This window comes from Oncorhynchus gorbuscha, linkage group LG20 (genome assembly GCF_021184085.1).
Source record: "Oncorhynchus gorbuscha isolate QuinsamMale2020 ecotype Even-year linkage group LG20, OgorEven_v1.0, whole genome shotgun sequence".
Lineage (NCBI taxonomy): Eukaryota > Metazoa > Chordata > Actinopteri > Salmoniformes > Salmonidae > Oncorhynchus > Oncorhynchus gorbuscha.
In genome coordinates, this window is record NC_060192.1 from 6,987,815 (window position 1) to 7,005,574 (window position 17,760).

Sequence of the window (17,760 nt, forward strand, 5' to 3'; positions counted from 1 at the left end):
TCCACACACCAGAATTCGGTATTTTAGTCTATGAGTGCACAAACAAATCTGTGAGAATAACTGAATGACACAACTGTTCCAAAAACGATCAACGTTTATGTATTCCACTATTGCCATGATGGTTTTCACATTTGTTTCACAAGGTGTTCATTATTGTAACTTGTAAGGTATCCTTTGATGGTATTTATTTGTTCCACATTATTCATTGTTGTATCCTATGACCTACAATAGATACATATATACTCAACCACAAGGGTGTGCTAACAAGCTTCTTTTTTATTTTATTTTTTAAAATCATAACAGAGGACTACTGAAATGATGTTATTTCAGTGTAGACAAGGGAAGGGCAGGTGAAAATAAAACTGTGACAGCCAGACAAGCCAGTGTATGAATCAAACAGATTTGCATATGAATGGAGTGGAAATTAGCTGACTGTGATCTGCAATATTAGTAACTTTAACGTGTCAAGCAGATTACACTTTTCCTTCTACATTTACGAAACGCAGCCATGTTTAAGACATGGATTCCATTTTGTAGTGTTAACAAGGTACCAAAAAGTAGTTTGAAGTAATGTTTTAATTCCACTAGCTAAACAAAACTTGTTTAAATAGCAAAATTGCGGCGGAAATCAGCCTTGTTTACATAGCGATGATGAAAAGAACGTAATTAAGGCTGTAATGATCTCCAAAATTCTAATAATTAGGTCATCACACCGTTGATATAGCTACGGACGCTTATAGTTTATCGAATCCTATTGTGACGCAGAGGTGGACACTATTTGGCTGGGGGACATTATTTGGCATGACAGGCCTCTTACACACATGCGTGCAAACACACACACACACACACACATAAAATTAAACGTCCCTTTTTCAGGACCCTGTCCTTCAAAGATAATTTGAATAATCCAAATAACTTCACAGATCTTCATTGTAAAGTGTTTAAACACTGCTTCCCATGCTTGTTCAATGAACCATAAACAATTAATGAACATGCATCTGTGGAATGGTCGTTAAGACACTAACAGCTGTCAGACGGTAGGCAACTAAGGTCACAGTTACGAAAACTTAGGACACTAAAGAGTCCTTTTTACTGACTCTGAAAAACACCAAAAGAATGATACCCAGGGTCCCTGCTCATCTCCTTGAATGTGCCTTAGGCATGCTGCAAGGAGGAGGCATGAGGACTGCAGATGGGGCCAGGGCAATAAATTGCAATGTCCGTACTGTGAGAAGCCTAAGACAGCGCTACAGGGAGACAGGATGGACAGGACATCATCCTTGCAGTGGCAGACCACGTGTAACAACACCTGCACCGGATTGGTACATCTGAACATCACACCTGCGGAACAGGTACAGGATGGCAACAACAACTGCCCGAGTTACACCAGGAAAGTACAATCCCTCCATCAGTACTCAGACTGTCCGCAATAGGCTGAGAGAGGCTGGACTGAGGGCTTGTAGGCCTGTTGTAAGGCAAGTCCTCACCAGACATCACCGGAAACAACGTCGCCTATGGGCACAAACCCACCGTCGCTGGTCCAGACAGGACTGGCAAAAAGTGCTCTTCTCTGACGAGTCGCGGTCTGGGGCGGTGAGTCACAGCATCATTGGACTGAGCTTGTTGTCATTGCAGGCAATCTCAACGCTGATCTTTACAGGGAAGAAATCCTCCTCCCTCATGTGGTACTCTTCCTGCAGGCTCATCCTGACATGACCCTCCAGCATGACAATGCCACCAGCCATACTGCTCATTCGGTGCGTGATTTCCTGCAAGACAGGAAGGTCAGTGTTCTGGCATTGCCAGCGAAGAGCCTGGATCTCAATCCCATTGTGCACGTCTGGGACCTGTTGGATCGGAGGGTGAGGGCTAGGGCCATTCCCCCCCAGAAATGTCCAGGAACTTGCAGGTGCCTTGGTGGAAGAGTGGGGTAACATCTCACAGCAAGAACTGGCAAATCTGGAAGAGTCCATGAGGAGATGCACTGCAGTACTTAATGCAGCTGGTGGCCACACCAGATACTGACTGTTACTTTTGATTTTGACCCCCCCCCCCCCCCTTTGTTCAGGGACACATTATTCCACTTCTGTTAGTCACATGTCTGTGGAACTTGTTCAGTTTATGTCTCAGTTGTTGAATCTTATGTTCATATAAATGTTGACACTAAGTTTGCTTAAAATAAACGTGGTTGACAGTGAGAGGATGTTTCTTTTTTTGCTGAGTTTATGTACAAACATATGTGTGGAGCACAGGTTAGCTGCTTGTTCACCTGCACCCGCCTGCAATTGCTAAGAACCCAACCTCAACTATCAGGTTTATGATTCTGATAAAGATAGCACCTCGACAGACAGTAACTGCGCGTTCCCATTCTCTCAAGACGCTGAAAGAAAGAAATAATATTTATCCACCCCTGTTTTATCCACCCTAATTAAACCCACCCGCTCAGCGGCTATAACCGCAGGGAGCGCGGGTTATGAGTCAACCCACGCATCACTAGGGGACACACGCACGCACACACGCACGCACGTAAAAAGCAATCTTAACCTCAGATCAGTGTCTTGGGTCATGTTCCTCCTACTGCAAGAAAACAGTTTGGAACATAAACACATAGTTTCTGTCCCAAATGGCACCCTATTCCCTACATAGGGCACTACTTTTGACCAGAGCCCTATTGGCAGCCAAAGGCTTTCTGTTGTAACGTGATGACACCTGCTGAAGAATCCACCCCTATTTCCCTATTTTCCCTTTTCAAAGTATTATGAAAGGTTGGCCCCTGTGCAGGCTCAGACCGGTAATCTGCCAGAAAATGTCCCTGTGGTACAGGAATTTTTAACGCTCTCTGTCATCCTCACTCCGAAACACACACACACCTCTCTTACTCACTCCTTTTCTCCATAAATACTCCCCGTCTCTCTCTATTACTCGTTCTGTCTCTCTCTACATTATCTCTCTCTCCATAATCCCTCTCCGGTACAATGCAAAACTTGTCTAGAATATAATACAAATGTAGGATTATATATCTAGATCAGGAATTCCGACAGCCTGTAGTGTTCGGATGTAATGGATATGGCTCAGTCTGCAAAAACACATTTGGTCAAATTAGACTCCCTTTGTCCCTCTCATAAACCTCTCTCTCTCTCTCTCTCTCTCTCTCTCTCTCTCTCTCTATCCTAACTCTCTCTCTTCCTTTCTCATTCTGTTCCTCTATCCATAAACCCTCTCCTTCTCCTGCTGCTCTCTGTCTCTCCCTTTGATCGCAGTACATTCTGGCAAACAGTCGTGCATTTCTGTAATGGATACTAAAACACAATCACACTTGGGAAATCAAGCTGGTGGTTCTGCACAAGGCAAGGGAAATTGGAAAAAGCCACTGGGCACAAACGTTGTGCGATGTGAAATCTATGAGGAAAATACATTGGATTTGAAAAAAAGTTATCAACATAAACTGTTGTTTTGAGGGTGAAATTCCAACCACAGGATTATGTCATCAATAATTACCAAAGACAAACCTTGAAATAATTATGTTGAATTTGCACATAGAACAATGTCAGATCTTCAATGTTATATCCACTATCTGGAAAAAAATATATAGGATGGGCAGCACCTCCTACTGGAGAATTGATCTATCTACAGCTACCCTTTCAGTTCCAGGGTTTTATTTACCACGCCCTGCTTAGCGATAATATTTGTCACTGACTACCAATGTGCTATCGTGAGAATGATTGTTGAGAGATGTCCACTTAACAACTAAATAGATTCACTGTTGCTATCAAAGTTATTCCGCGCATATATCATCAATGATGCTATTAAGGCCGATATAGCGTTTGCAAATCAACAGCTATCGTTTCAATTCAACCGAGGAATCGACCAAATAAGACAACACGTAGGCCTAGGGCTTACGAATTGTGTTTGGTTGTCAACGCAACCAAATATCAACATTTGAAGGAGATGTATCATCTGATTGGATAGTTTCATCTGTGCCACTGATTTAGTCTGGCTTTAATTCCAGTTTGTCTACAAAATGAATCATTTATATGTTACGCCTCTGTCTCAACCTAAAATCTACGTTAAAGAATAGGACATTATTTAAAGTGCATTTTATGTTTGATTTGATTTTAGTCTCTTAAATGCGATTTTTGGTTGAGATGGAGACGTGAATCCAACATAACAATTACTAATTTGAAGAGAAACTGAATACTGTAATTAAAACCAGACTAAGTCGGTGGCACAGATGGAACCATCCAAGCAGAATATAAATCTCCTTTAAAAGTTGATATGTGTCTGAGTTGACAACCAAACACAATTCAATGTTGCTTTAGAAATGACAATAAGTAGCTTATAAACTTGTCGACAAGGTGACAAATTATGTTTTGGATTCACGGTTCCAACTGCAGCAGTGGTCACTATTTCAACCACATTTGCGATCGAATGGTCCATCTCCAAGGCATTCCTAGTCAATCACCAAACATTTCTGTAAAAAAAACAACGATACATGAAAAAAAATATATATATATTTTTTTTCGAGTTGTTGGCAGTGGGTGCACTTCAGCAGCCCTCGCCCCGGGAAGGCAAAATGTTTCCATTTTTAACCATTTCATATGTTTGAAGGGAAAACTCTGCCTATGGGGCAGAGCAAATTCCAAATCCCCCAAACAAACAATCACCTGCCGCATTTTATCACCAAATTAAAACACACATTTAAAAAGTGTGTCCAGTACTTCAGTCAAACTTCCCATTAATTTGATGAGAATTGACATTCCAACCTGTCTCTTCTACAGTCACGTTGCACTTGTGAAAATATATCATATCATATCACGACACCCATGTGAAAGTGGGGTCACAAGAGAAAATGTACACTTGGTTCATAGAACGATAGCCGCTAGATGCAGTTGTAATAAACAAAGTGGATTCTGTTATCTTCCTACAAATATGGACCTACCTTTTGATTGGTTTAGGCTCCTAAATAGAATGAACCCATCACTGAAAGGAAAAACTCAAGAACGCGTACGTACAGTTGAAGTCGGACGTTTACATACACTTAGGTTGGAGTCATTAAAACTCGTTGTTCAACCACTCCACAAATTTCTTGTTAACAAAGTTTTGGCAAGTCGGTAAGGACATCTACTTTGTGCGTGACACAAGTCATTTTTCCAACAATTGTTTACCGACAGATTATTTCACTTATAATTCACTGTATCACAATTCCAGTGGGTCAGAAGTTTACATACACTAAGTTGACTGTGCCTTTAAACAACTTGGAAAATTCCAGAAAATTATGTCATGGCTTTAGAAGCTTCTGATAGGCTAACTGACATCATTTGAATCAATTGGAGGTGTACCTATGGATGTATTTCAAGGCCTAACTTCAAACTCAGTGCCTCTTTGCTTGACATCATGGGAAAATCAAAAGAAATCAGCCAAGATCTCAGAAAAAACATTGTAGATCTCCACAAGTCTGGTTCATCCTTGGGAGCCATTTCCAAATGCCTGAAGGTACCACGTTCATCTGTACAAACAACAGTACGCAAGTATAAACACCATGGGACCTTGCAGCCATCATACCGCTCAGGAACGAGATGTATTCTGTCTCCTAGAGATGAACGTACTTTGGTGCGAAAAGTGCAAATCAATCCTAGAACAACAGCAAAGGACCTTGTTTAGATGCTGGAGAAAACAGGTACAAAAGTATCTATATCCACAGTAAAAAGAGTCCTATATCGACATAATCTGAAAGGCCGCTCAGCAAGGAAGAAGCCACTGCTCAAAAACTGCCATCAAAAAGCCAGACGACGGGTGGCAACTGCACATGGGGACAAAGATCGTACTTTTTTGGAGAAATGTCCTCTGGTCTTATGAAACAAAGATGGAACTGTTTGTCCATAATGACCATCGTTATGTGTGGAGGAAAAAGCGGGAGGCTTGCAAGACGAAGAACACCATCCCAACCATGAAGCACGCGGGTGGCAGCATTATGTTGTGGGGGTGCTTTGCTGCAGCAGGGACTGGTGCACTTCACAAAATAGATGACATTGTGAGGAGGGGAAATTATGTGGATATATTGAAACAACATCTCAAGACATCAGTCAGGAAGTTAAAGCTTGGTTGCAAATGTGTCTTCCAAAGGCACAACGACCCCAAGCATACCTCCAAAGTTGTTGCAAAATGGCTTAAGGACAACAAAGTCAAGGTATTGGAGTGGCCATCACAAAGCCCTAACCTCAATCCTAAAGAATTTTTGTTGGGGCAGAACTGAAAAAGCGTGTGTGAGCAAGGAGGCCTACAAACCTGACTCAGTTACACCAGCTCTGTCAGGAGGAATGGGCCAAAATTCACCCAACTTATTGTGGGAAGCTTGAGGAAGTCTACCCAAAACGTTTGACCCAAGTTAAACAATTTAAAGGCAATGCTACCAAATACTAACTGAGGGTATGTAAACTTCTGTCCCATTGGAAATGTGATGAAAGAAATAAAAGCTGAAATAAATCACTCTCTACTATTATTCTGACATTTCACATTCTTAAAATAAAGTGGTGATTCTAACTGACCTAAGACAGGGACTTTTTACTAGCATTAAATGTCTGAGTTGAAATGTATTTGGCTAAGGTGTATGTAAACTTCCGACTTCAACTGTATGTACTGTTTCACTCTACTATGCCCACAAGCCAGGGTTGACAATGGTTGGACAAGACCAGGCACTAAATAAGACTGGGGGAAAATATGGTGATGTTCTTTCCTACACAGAAGTATCGTACAAAATGATTGCCTCATGATCTTCTGAACTTCCCTATGCCTTTGTGATGTAAACGAACAAACCCTATGTTAGGATTATGAATTCAATGAATTCTTACTTTATGTCTCCCTTTACTCAGTTACAGATGTTTTTTTTTATACGTACAAACTTTGGCATCTGCTGAAGGACATAGCGATTCGAAGTTAGCTAGTCAATCAAGCAACTCTAGCCCAGACGTTAGAGTTGCTTTGAAGCTTCCGGTTTCATTTCCAAAATAAAGTCTAGAGCTTGTTTAAGAACTGCATTCGATAACGACATTCGGCGTAACGATAACTGCATTCGATACCAGTAGATTATGTAGTATAGGCTTGGGGCTTCAGCAAATGACGTGTGGGAATGATACTATAAAGACACAGAAGAGCCTTGTCTAGAATAACCGCCTGAGCAGAAAAACAAAGAAAGTAAATGTGATTTATGCTATGTCTATTCCACTAACTAAGTATGCCATGCTGTTGTGTTATTTAATGGCCATATATTTTATAGCCGCGTGGGGCTACTGTGGTGATCATGTAACCTAATGAATCACACTCCTTCCAGGATTTGGGAGCACGGACTGTAGGTCTTATATCAGGCATTCTGACTGCTGTATTTGCTAATTCCACTCTGTATGGAGGCTTGTTATAGCCATTTGCGTTGCACAACCCCATCACGCAGAGGCTATATCCATATCAATAAATGAGACCAAACAAAATATTGATTTAAGTCTTGGCTATAACCTGTCCCGAGTGAAATAGCCAAGGGGTCCCAAATGGTCAAGACTGTCTATAACCTATTCTTATTGGCAGATCTGTTTTCCCGATCAGCCACTGCATGTGCTTCGGCAACTATTTTGTTTAAAATGTATTTAGAGGCCTGTGAGCTAGGTTCTCTCTTTAATTGGAGGCCTATAATAAAAACGTGTTGTAACGGAGGGAATAGCCTATATGGAGACTTCCTAATGTCAGACTTAGCCTACGTTTAACATCTACCTCGTTCGTTTCAAAGTTAATATGTTCTGAATTTTTAAAATCATATTAACCCTGCCTACAAAATATGCTTTTGAGTGATGAAATACATATCTAAATATTCTATCTTAAAACATTTTGAGTGGCCAAGAGCGTTCATACATAATTCAGATTCCCCAAACATGTAGTATTATTCTATGTTTCATTATTCCTGGTAGATACTACTGGTTATGATTCATTATTCCTGGTAGATACTACTGCTTATGTTTCATTATTCCTGGTAGATACTACTGGTTATGATTCATTATTCCTGGTAGATACTACTGGTTATGAATCATTATTCCTGGTAGATACTACTGGTTATGTTTCATTATTCCTGGTAGATACTACTGGTTATGTTTCATTATTCCTGGTAGATACTACTGGTTATGATTCATTATTCCTGGTAGATACTACTGGTTATGATTCATTATTCCTGGTAGATACTACTGGTTATGATTCATTATTCCTGGTAGATACTACTAGTTATGTTTCATTTTTCCTGGTAGATACTACTGGTTATGATTCATTATTCCTGGTAGATACTACTGGTTATGTTTCATTATTCCTGGTAGATACTACTGCTTATGATTCATTATTCCTGGTAGATACTACTGGTTAAGATTCATTATTCCTGGTAGATACTACTGGTTATGTTTCATTATTCCTGGTAGATACTACTGGTTATGATTCATTATTCCTGGTAGATACTACTGGTTATGATTCATTATTCCTGGTAGATACTACTGGTTATGTTTCATTATTCCTGGTAGATACTACTGGTTATGTTTCATTATTCCTGGTAGATACTACTGGTTATGATTCATTATTCCTGGTAGATACTACTGGTTATGAATCATTATTCCTGGTAGATACTACTGGTTATGTTTCATTATTCCTGGTAGATACTACTGGTTATGTTTCATTATTCCTGGTAGATACTACTGGTTATGATTCATTATTCCTGGTAGATACTACTGGTTATGATTCATTATTCCTGGTAGATACTACTGGTTATGATTCATTATTCCTGGTAGATACTACTGGTTATGTTTCATTTTTCCTGGTAGATACTACTGGTTATGATTCATTATTCCTGGTAGATACTACTGGTTATGTTTCATTATTCCTGGTAGATACTACTGCTTATGATTCATTATTCCTGGTAGATACTACTGGTTAAGATTCATTATTCCTGGTAGATACTACTGGTTATGTTTCATTATTCCTGGTAGATACTACTGGTTATGTTTCATTATTCCTGGTAGATACTACTGGTTATGATTCATTATTCCTGGTAGATACTACTGGTTATGTTTCATTATTCCTGGTAGATACTACTGGTTATGTTTCATTATTCCTGGTAGATACTACTGCTTATGATTCATTATTCCTGGTAGATACTACTGGTTATGTTTCATTATTCCTGGTAGAAACTGCTGGTTATGTTTCATTATTCCTGGGAGATACTACTGCTTATGTTTCATTATTCCTGGTAGATACTACTGGTTATGATTCATTATTCCTGGTAGATACTACTGGTTATGAATAATTATTCCTGGTAGATACTACTGGTTATGTTTCATTATTCCTGGTAGATACTACTGGTTATGATTCATTATTCCTGGTAGATACTACTGGTTATGATTCATTATTCCTGGTAGATACTACTGGTTATGATTCATTATTCCTGGTAGATACTACTGCTTATGATTCATTATTCCTGGTAGATACTACTGGTTATTTTTCATTATCCCTGCTTGATACTACTGGTTATGTTTCATTATTCCTGGTAGATACTACTGCTTATGATTCATTATTCCTGGTAGATACTACTGGTTATGTTTCATTATTCCTGGTAGAAACTACTGCTTATGATTCATTATTCCTGGTAGATACTACTGGTTATGTTTCATTATTCCTGGTAGAAACTACTGGTTATGTTTCATTATTCCTGGGAGATACTGCTGCTTATGTTTCATTATTCCTGGTAGATACTACTGGTTATGATTCATTATTCCTGGTAGATACTACTGGTTATGAATAATTATTCCTGGTAGATACTACTGGTTATGATTCATTATTCCTGGTAGATACTACTGGTTATGAATAATTATTCCTGGTAGATACTACTGGTTATGTTTCATTATTCCTGGTAGATACTACTGGTTATGTTTCATTATTCCTGGTAGATACTACTGGTTATGATTCATTATTCCTGGTAGATACTACTGTTTATGATTCATTATTCCTGGTAGATACTACTGGTTATGATTCATTATTCCTGGTAGATACTACTGGTTATGTTTCATTATTCCTAGTAGATACTACTGGTTATGATTCATTATTCCTGGTAGATACTACTGGTTATGTTTCATTATTCCTGGTAGATACTACTGGTTATGTTTCATTATTCCTGGTAGATACTACTGCTTATGATTCATTGTTCCTGGTAGATACTACTGGTTATGTTTCATTATTCCTGGTAGAAACTACTGGTTATGTTTCATTATTCCTGGGAGATACTACTGCTTATGTTTCATTATTCCTGGTAGATACTACTGGTTATGATTCATTATTCCTGGTAGATACTACTGGTTATGAATAATTATTCCTGGTAGATACTACTGGTTATGTTTCATTATTCCTGGTAGATACTACTGGTTATGTTTCATTATTCCTGGTAGATACTACTGGTTATGATTCATTATTCCTGGTAGATACTACTGGTTATGATTCATTATTCCTGGTAGATACTACTGGTTATGATTCATTATTCCTGGTAGATACTACTAGTTATGTTTCATTTTTCCTGGTAGATACTACTGGTTATGATTCATTATTCCTGGTAGATACTACTGGTTATGTTTCATTATTCCTGGTAGATACTACTGCTTATGATTCATTATTCCTGGTAGATACTACTGGTTAAGATTCATTATTCCTGGTAGATACTACTGGTTATGTTTCATTATTCCTGGTAGATACTACTGGTTATGATTCATTATTCCTGGTAGATACTACTGGTTATGATTCATTATTCCTGGTAGATACTACTGGTTATGTTTCATTATTCCTGGTAGATACTACTGGTTATGTTTCATTATTCCTGGTAGATACTACTGGTTATGATTCATTATTCCTGGTAGATACTACTGGTTATGAATCATTATTCCTGGTAGATACTACTGGTTATGTTTCATTATTCCTGGTAGATACTACTGGTTATGTTTCATTATTCCTGGTAGATACTACTGGTTATGATTCATTATTCCTGGTAGATACTACTGGTTATGATTCATTATTCCTGGTAGATACTACTGGTTATGATTCATTATTCCTGGTAGATACTACTGGTTATGTTTCATTTTTCCTGGTAGATACTACTGGTTATGATTCATTATTCCTGGTAGATACTACTGGTTATGTTTCATTATTCCTGGTAGATACTACTGCTTATGATTCATTATTCCTGGTAGATACTACTGGTTAAGATTCATTATTCCTGGTAGATACTACTGGTTATGTTTCATTATTCCTGGTAGATACTACTGGTTATGTTTCATTATTCCTGGTAGATACTACTGGTTATGATTCATTATTCCTGGTAGATACTACTGGTTATGTTTCATTATTCCTGGTAGATACTACTGGTTATGTTTCATTATTCCTGGTAGATACTACTGCTTATGATTCATTATTCCTGGTAGATACTACTGGTTATGTTTCATTATTCCTGGTAGAAACTGCTGGTTATGTTTCATTATTCCTGGGAGATACTACTGCTTATGTTTCATTATTCCTGGTAGATACTACTGGTTATGATTCATTATTCCTGGTAGATACTACTGGTTATGAATAATTATTCCTGGTAGATACTACTGGTTATGTTTCATTATTCCTGGTAGATACTACTGGTTATGATTCATTATTCCTGGTAGATACTACTGGTTATGATTCATTATTCCTGGTAGATACTACTGGTTATGATTCATTATTCCTGGTAGATACTACTGCTTATGATTCATTATTCCTGGTAGATACTACTGGTTATTTTTCATTATCCCTGCTTGATACTACTGGTTATGTTTCATTATTCCTGGTAGATACTACTGCTTATGATTCATTATTCCTGGTAGATACTACTGGTTATGTTTCATTATTCCTGGTAGAAACTACTGCTTATGATTCATTATTCCTGGTAGATACTACTGGTTATGTTTCATTATTCCTGGTAGAAACTACTGGTTATGTTTCATTATTCCTGGGAGATACTGCTGCTTATGTTTCATTATTCCTGGTAGATACTACTGGTTATGATTCATTATTCCTGGTAGATACTACTGGTTATGAATAATTATTCCTGGTAGATACTACTGGTTATGATTCATTATTCCTGGTAGATACTACTGGTTATGAATAATTATTCCTGGTAGATACTACTGGTTATGTTTCATTATTCCTGGTAGATACTACTGGTTATGTTTCATTATTCCTGGTAGATACTACTGGTTATGATTCATTATTCCTGGTAGATACTACTGTTTATGATTCATTATTCCTGGTAGATACTACTGGTTATGATTCATTATTCCTGGTAGATACTACTGGTTATGTTTCATTATTCCTAGTAGATACTACTGGTTATGATTCATTATTCCTGGTAGATACTACTGGTTATGTTTCATTATTCCTGGTAGATACTACTGGTTATGTTTCATTATTCCTGGTAGATACTACTGCTTATGATTCATTGTTCCTGGTAGATACTACTGGTTATGTTTCATTATTCCTGGTAGAAACTACTGGTTATGTTTCATTATTCCTGGGAGATACTACTGCTTATGTTTCATTATTCCTGGTAGATACTACTGGTTATGATTCATTATTCCTGGTAGATACTACTGGTTATGAATAATTATTCCTGGTAGATACTACTGGTTATGATTCATTATTCCTGGTAGATAATACTGGTTATGAATAATTATTCCTGGTAGATAATACTGGTTATGATTCATTATTCCTGGTAGATACTACTGCTTATGATTCATTATTCCTGGTAGATACTACTGGTTATGTTTCATTATTCCTGGTAGATACTACTGGTTATGATTAATTATTCATGGTAGATACTACTCCTTATGATTCATTATTCCTGGTAAATACTACTGCTTATGATTCATTATTCCTGGTAGATACTACTGCTTATGATTCATTATTCCTGGTAAATACTACTGCTTATGATTCATTATTCCTGGTAAATACTACTGCTTATGATTCATTATTCCTGGTAGATACTACTGCTTATGATTCATTATTCCTGGTAAATACTACTGCTTATGATTCATTATTCCTGGTAAATACTACTGCTTATGATTCATTATTCCTGGTAGATACTACTGCTTATGATTCATTATTCCTGGTAAATACTACTGCTTATGATTCATTATTCCTGGTAAATACTACTGCTTATGATTCATTATTCCTGGTAAATACTACTGCTTATGATTCATTATTCCTGGTAAATACTACTGCTTATGATTCATTATTCCTGGTAAATACTACTGCTTATGATTCATTATTCCTGGTAAATACTACTGCTTATGATTCATTATTCCTGGTAAATACTACTGCTTATGATTCATTATTCCTGGTAAATACTACTGCTTATGATTCATTATTCCTGGTAGATACTACTGGTTATGATTCATTATTCCTGGTAAATACTACTGCTTATGATTCATTATTCCTGGTAAATACTACTGCTTATGATTCATTATTCCTGGTAAATACTACTGCTTATGATTCATTATTCCTGGTAGATACTACTGGTTATGATTCATTATTCCTGGTAAATACTACTGCTTATGATTCATTATTCCTGGTAAATACTACTGCTTATGATTCATTATTCCTGGTAGATACTACTGGTTATGATACATTATTCCTGTTAGATACTACTGGTTATGATTCATTATTCCTGGTAGATACTACTGCTTATGATTCATTATTCCTGGTAGATACTACTGGTTATTTTTCATTATCCCTGCTTGATACTACTGGTTATGATTCATTATTCCTGGTAGATACTACTGGTTATGATTGCAGACAGAGCCAATAGAATGGGATGGTGCAATATTGAATTAGTCATATTTTGATAAGGTGCATGCATGTCCACGTCACCCAGAGATATGCCCATGCTGTAGAGATATACCTATTGGACTGAAAATTCACTGTTGTAGGCATAATACAGCTAGTGGTACAGCTGTATCCATTCCATTAGCTGCCTGAATGTGAAGTCAACTCAACTGAGTATTAGAGAATGGAGACTTCTAACTTGAAAATGCGCAGGATACCTCTTTCCGGTTTCCCTGACTTCTGTTTTTTTATACTGTGCTATGCTTGTTCGCGTAGCACTCCGCACAGGCTGTTTGGTGTAGGTTGTTTTTGTTGGTAAGATGAAACGGACAAAACTCTGAAAGGTATTATTGTACGTCAGAATTGCAACACAAGATTAGTTCAAGCCTATATTTTTGGGACCATAATCGTAACATGGTGTTTGTATGTTCACAGATGAAATTTCACGTTTACGTTTCATGTTTCACACATGGCTGTTCTTGCGATCCTAACGATGAGCACGTTCAACCTTTTGGCAGCTATCTGGCTCCATACTCTTAGATCATGCATTTCTCCTACTCCCCTCCCCACACAGCAAACACACACACATGATCCTTTTCAGAAACACTATGGTATTACATTGTCTTATCTCAGACCCATTTGGGCACCAATTTGTTGGAGATCTTTAACTAACTATATATACACTTATATTACCCCCTCCCTTCCCAAAACCCAGGGTTTGTGTTTTTCTTATTCGATGAAATATCATCTGTCTTGTCATTGTGTAAAGACACACAACTGCAACCTGTAGTCAACAGGTCTGGTCAGGCTGCAGCTGCTGTCTTAGCTGGAGAACACACATCATGCCTGCACGCTCACACGCTCACACACACACACACACACACACACACACACACACACACACACACACACACACACACACACACACACACACACACACACACACACACACACACACACACACACACACACACACACACACACACACACACACAACTAAAAGGTGAACCATATGACCATCAGATCAACCTGTCCTGCAGGTATTGTTATGCAATGTTTGTTTACTTACCCAAATGACCTGTTAAACAAATTAAACTGTTCACATTTCCCAAGGTACTGTTGTCTTTGGTTGTTAGCTAAAGGTAACTTCCTTTGATGATGCTGGTGCTGTTTTACACCAGCATAGTAGTTTATTTTAGCAGCTTCAATGGAAATGATGGTTAGCCTAGAACCCTAAATAAAGGCTACAAAAGAGCTACAATATATTGTAACGGGGTGGTACAGTACACGTCGGAATAGCCTGTAGCTCCAATATTGCTACTATAGCCCACATTATATCTATAGGCTCCATGTACATGCTGCAAAGATATTACTCATGTAGGGCTAATAGAGATAGGCTATAGCGGTATCTTTGTTTCATTGATCCTTACCTGCAGGGCAGCTTTATCCAGTTGTGCCTCCTTCTCTCCTACATCGCTGTCACTACCACTCTCTGAAGGGTCCGCAACCAGCCTCTCCAGGTACGAGGACCCCAGCGAGGAGCTCTTGTGGTGGGATTGCACCAGCTGTACTAGCGTGGGCTTCGGGATTCCCGAGCCGCCAACGACTCTCTGTGTGTCGGGCTGCATCGGCTCTTCGCCCGCCTGTCTGGAGCTGTGGCTGGTGCTCGGGTCCACTTTGCCGCAGAGGGGCGACTCCTGCAAGTCCAAACCCACCGGTTCAGAGAATAGGTCGGGCTGTGAGGAGGAGATCACCCGATCCAAAACAGGGTGTTTTTTCTTCTTCCGAAACATCCACAATGATCCCTTCTCCTTTTTCTCATCTGGGTTTCTGGCGCTGAGTTTGGGGCTAAGGATTGGTTTGGCTCTCGCTTGAAATTGTTTCCACATTGTGTTTTGCTGGGACGAGGACGAGGAGGCTTCATCGTCGTTCTCTTCACTTCTTTCCATTCTCTCCTGCTCGTTCTCTCTCTGTGTGGTGCGCTGCAGCTTTCGAAACGAGAAGTGTCACAGCATGATGGACTGACAAGGCGCACTGGAGAACCAGCAGCTATTGCGCATTACGCAGTTTCTCCTTTGAAGACACCGCAACGTTGCTTCGATGAACTCTGTAGGGTAGACCAATGGAGTGAGTGATAGTAGCCTAATTGCTTTACGCGGAAGTACGCTGATTTGCCGTGAATGGTAGGCTACTCTGCAAAGGGGGTGTTTGCATTTTGCCCAGATGTTTCAAAACAAGCGTATTCAACAGGGTGCCAAAAGAGTCCTGTCTGTACACCAGGTAGACTACAAACTAATAGGCCTGTGCATAATAAATTATCAAATTAATATTACATAATGTGAGTAGCCTACTATCAAACTAGACATGCTGTTAATTAATGTATACCAAGCTGGTTAAATATACCTATTTTATCCAGGGGTGTAGGCATGGGTGGGGCTGGTTGGGCCCAGGCCCACCCACCAAAAATAAAATGCTCTTTAATTAAATGTCAGTGTTCCAAATGGGACATTATTTGTCTTTTTACATACACATGCAAAAACCCTCAGATATAAATCATTGCAAGCAGTGCACTCGGTTAGTCAGATTTTACTAAATATAACAGAACAGATGACATGGAATGACATTCACTCTCACTGGATGGTTTGCCAAAAAAATAATTAACTGAAAGCCACACACCCAATAAATCATGAATATGACTGCGTTGAGGCATATGTCACTGTGCTTCTGCGGCTATTTGCACCATGCCTCTGCCTATTTCATTTGTTCATTTAGAAAATAAGAGAGTTCATTGTACATTGCCTTTATCACAGTCAACACACCTATATTTGACCTTAATTAACATTAAAAATGCATAATTTTCTCTCAGTTATCACGTTTCAGGTAAGACCAAAATGCAGACTGTGTTGAAGTAACAATGTTTATCACAGCAACAGGGGCAGGTCAAGACAGGCAGAGGTCGATAATCCAGAGTAGTGGGGCAAAGGGTCAAAAGGGTCCAAGGCAAGGGTCAAAACTAGGAGGGTGAGAAAACGAGAGACTGGGGGAAAGCAGAATCTGAGACAAAACGTTGGTTGACTTGACAAACAAGACGAACTGGCAACAGACAAACAGGGAACACAGGTATAAGTCCCCAGGGGATAATGGGGGTAGATGAGCGACACCTGGAGGGGAATGGAGACAAGCACAAGGATGCGATGAGCATTAAAACTGCACATTTATCTCTCTGCCTGGTAAAATATGTAGAATTGCAGGAAATGTGCTTTAAAACCGTAACATTTTCTCTCAGCATCATGGCAAAAAGTGTAAAAATAGCATGAGATTAGCTATAAATGGCACATTTTTCTCTTTGCCCCCCGGAAAAAACTGTAAAATATCTGGAAGTTAGTCGCTTTCCCCCTCCCAAGCTTTCCCCCACCCACCAACAAATTATTGGCTATGCCACTGATTTATGGAACCATTGCCCCTGACCACCTTTAACAGATAGGCCTTATCTGAAGTCATCAAGGACAACAACCACCCGAGCCACTGCCTGTTCAACCTGCTATCATCCAGAAGGCGAGGTCAGTACAGGTGCATCAAAGCTGGGATCGAGAGACTGAAAAACAGCTTCTATGTCAAGGCCATCAGACTGTTAAACAGCCACCACTAACATTGAGTGGCTGCTGCCAACAACTCCAGCCACTTTAATAATGGGAATTGATGGGAAATTATGTAAAATATATCACTAGCCACTTTAAACAATGCTACCTAATATAATGTTTACATACCCTACATTATTCATCTCATATGTATACGTATATACTGTACTCTATATCATATACTGCATCCTTATGTAATACATGTATCACT

At 38.9% G+C, this 17,760-nt stretch overlaps 1 protein-coding gene across 2 annotated transcripts in view; it reads right to left on the minus strand.

The window, feature by feature from the left end:
- LOC124007247 (multiple C2 and transmembrane domain-containing protein 1-like) overlaps nucleotides 1-16,013 on the minus strand; it is a 67,966-nt gene extending 51,953 nt beyond the window's left edge. The window contains exon 1 of one of the 2 annotated variants that reach the window (XM_046317671.1): nucleotides 15,342-16,013. In XM_046317671.1, coding sequence (XP_046173627.1) covers nucleotides 15,342-15,860 — 519 coding nt within the window. In that variant the 5' untranslated portion in view covers nucleotides 15,861-16,013. The remainder of the gene's footprint in view (nucleotides 1-15,341) is intronic. The other variant, XM_046317670.1, reaches the window with a different exon arrangement.
- Between the last annotated feature and the right edge of the window lie 1,747 nt (nucleotides 16,014-17,760).